We start from the raw sequence: 2,581 nt of genomic DNA, 5'->3' as shown, positions 1-2,581 counted from the left end.
TTAGAATTAATAAAAAAAAACGAAAACAATAATTTTTTTTTTGTTTCTACCTTTTGTTTTTCTTTTTTTTTATAAAATTTTAAAAAACAAAAAGTACTAAAAATTAAAACACAAATTAAACACAATTTTAAACATTTTGTCTCACTCTATTTATCGTCCAAAATATGAAGTTATAGATATACAAACCCTAAACAATATTGTTTTTCTTATGTAGTATTTAGAAGGGAGATTGAGACTACGAAACATAAATTATATTATGTGTTTGTAGAGATAAGCCTTAATGTAGTCCCTAAAGTTGCACTCGAGCCTCATAGTAGTCCCTGAACTTAAAAGTTCCTCAAATTCATTCCCGAACTTGCACTCCGGGACTCAAACTTGTCCTTTCGGCAATTTCTAGCCACCTGGCGCAACCAGAAAGCAGAGCTAGCAGCCTTCGTGACACGTGGGCGTTACAACGGCTAGCTGATGTGGCAGAGTAAACTCTTTCGAATCAATTTGGTCCCTCAATTGAAGTTAAAACCATAATCCCCAAATTTAAAGGCCACATGCTCACTATGTTCTCTTCTCTTCGGTTCTGTGTTCTTGTCTTCTCCATCCTTGAAGCCCGACGGTTATGGCAAGCGCGAGCATCATTATACAAGATAGCCTGTCACAGAATTCATGCAAGTAGCATCATTATACGAGATTATACATCATTATACATGATACATGAGTTTTTTTGCTGCATTTTAGATATGGAGCATCAAGAAGGTTTGTCATTGGAGGGGGGAGAAGGATTTGGCTATCATTACCTATCAAGAAGATCTAAACATAATTCTTCAAATTTAGCCCTTGTAAGGGTTGTCTCAATATGCTTGGGGCCATCTGCTGTCGCGGTTATGAACGACAAACTGAAAACATAAAAATCAATATCTCAGGAGTTTTCACAAAGCAAGGAAAGCACATTCAAAAAACTATTAGCTTGGCTAGAGACTGTTGCGAGAAGAAGTAAAATACCTAATGTTTGTTTGGGTCAATGACGAGAGCTCCATTTTTACCTTTTCAGCTGTCTCGGTAAGGTGCTGAAGAGCCTGTTTATTTTTCAAAAGATCAATACCTTCATCCCTCTTGAAGTTTCCAGTCAGCCAATCGACAATTCTCTGCAGCCACACGATAATAGCATGAAACATTTAGATATAATACATTATACATAACAAAAGCCAATAACTTATCATGCTAAAATAGAATGGAAGAATTCCAACCTTATCAAAGTCATCACCACCCAGGTGTGTATCTCCAGAAGTAGACAACACTTCAAACACTCCATCACTAACCTCAAGCACTGAACCAGAGTAAAAAACAAATGAATACAGGTATCGACACAACTATTTTAACAAACAAGGGACACCAGAATTGTGTTGTTTTCCATACCCGAGACATCAAAAGTACCACCGCCAAGGTCAAACACAAGGATTGTTTCATTATTCTTCTTTTCAAATCCATAGGTAAGGGAGGCAGCAGTTGGTTCATTTATGCTACAAAGAACTTCCAAACCAGCAATCCGACCAGCATCCTTTGTAGCAGTCCTTTGAGAATAGTTGAAGTAAGCAGGCACAGTGACCACAACCTTTGTTACTTTGTCATTCAAAAACTTTGAAGCATCATCCACAAGCTTCCTCAAAACCTAACACCCAAAAAATGCCCCAAAATCACACGGAACATGAACCCTATTCTATGGCATGCAACACTATCAGCACAAATTGAAGAAAATAGACAAAAAAAAAAAAGAATTGAAGAGGAACAATGAAAACCTGAGAGGAAATCTCTTCGGTGGCGAACTGCTTGCCGATGACGGGGCAGTCAAGTTTGACATTGCCGTTCTCATCCCTAATGACTTTGCAGGAGAACTGCTTGGACTCTTCGTCTACCTCCGACATCTTCCTTCCGATAAACCTCTTAACGGAGAAGAAGGTGTTCTCCGGGTTTACCACCGCCTGCCGCTTCGCAATCTGGCCAACCAGCCTGTCACCGGACTTGGTGTAGGCAACGACGGAAGGGGTAGTCCTCTGACCCTCGGCGTTAGTGATGATGGTGGACTTGCCTCCTTCCATGGCAGCCACGGCGGAGTTGGTGGTTCCCAAATCGATGCCGACGACCTTCTCATTGATGACTCTGAGAGGAGGAGGGAGATCATAGGTTAGTGTAACGTTGAGGGAGGAGGCTTTCAGCATGAAACGACATCATTTTATCTTATTTTGGCGCCACAGCCAAAACGACGTCGTTTCAGTAAGGCCCACGTGTCATGAAGGCCGCCAGCTCAGCTTTCTGGTTGCGCCAGGTGTCCAGAAATTGCCAGAAGGACAATTTTGAGTCCCGGAGTGCAAGTTCGGGATAAATTTGAGAAACTTTTAAGTTCAGGGACTACTATGAGGCTCGAGTGCAACTTCAGAGACTACATTGAGGCTTATCTCTGTGTTTGTATTATATTTAGTGTAAATATATAAAATTGAGTTATGTCTCATAATCTCAATATCTTATTTGGTTTAAGATAAAAATAGAACCTTAACTAAGTGAAAGTGTAAAACTACTAAAATACTCTTAC

The 2,581-nt window shown here is 39.9% G+C and overlaps 1 protein-coding gene across 1 annotated transcript; it reads right to left on the bottom strand.

Annotated features, from left to right (window-relative positions):
- Nucleotides 798-2,210, bottom strand: LOC107647816 (stromal 70 kDa heat shock-related protein, chloroplastic-like). Its single transcript, XM_021105748.1, has 4 exons — nucleotides 1,791-2,210; nucleotides 1,411-1,663; nucleotides 1,242-1,321; nucleotides 798-1,139 (listed from the first exon to the last, which is right to left on the bottom strand). Exons 1-4 carry the CDS (start codon nucleotides 2,208-2,210, stop codon nucleotides 966-968), a joined length of 927 nt encoding a protein of 308 aa, XP_020961407.1. The 3' UTR covers nucleotides 798-965.

This window comes from Arachis ipaensis, chromosome B06 (assembly GCF_000816755.2).
Source record: "Arachis ipaensis cultivar K30076 chromosome B06, Araip1.1, whole genome shotgun sequence".
In the NCBI taxonomy this organism is placed as follows: domain Eukaryota; kingdom Viridiplantae; phylum Streptophyta; class Magnoliopsida; order Fabales; family Fabaceae; genus Arachis; species Arachis ipaensis.
This window is presented reverse-complemented; position numbering and strand designations above follow the sequence as displayed.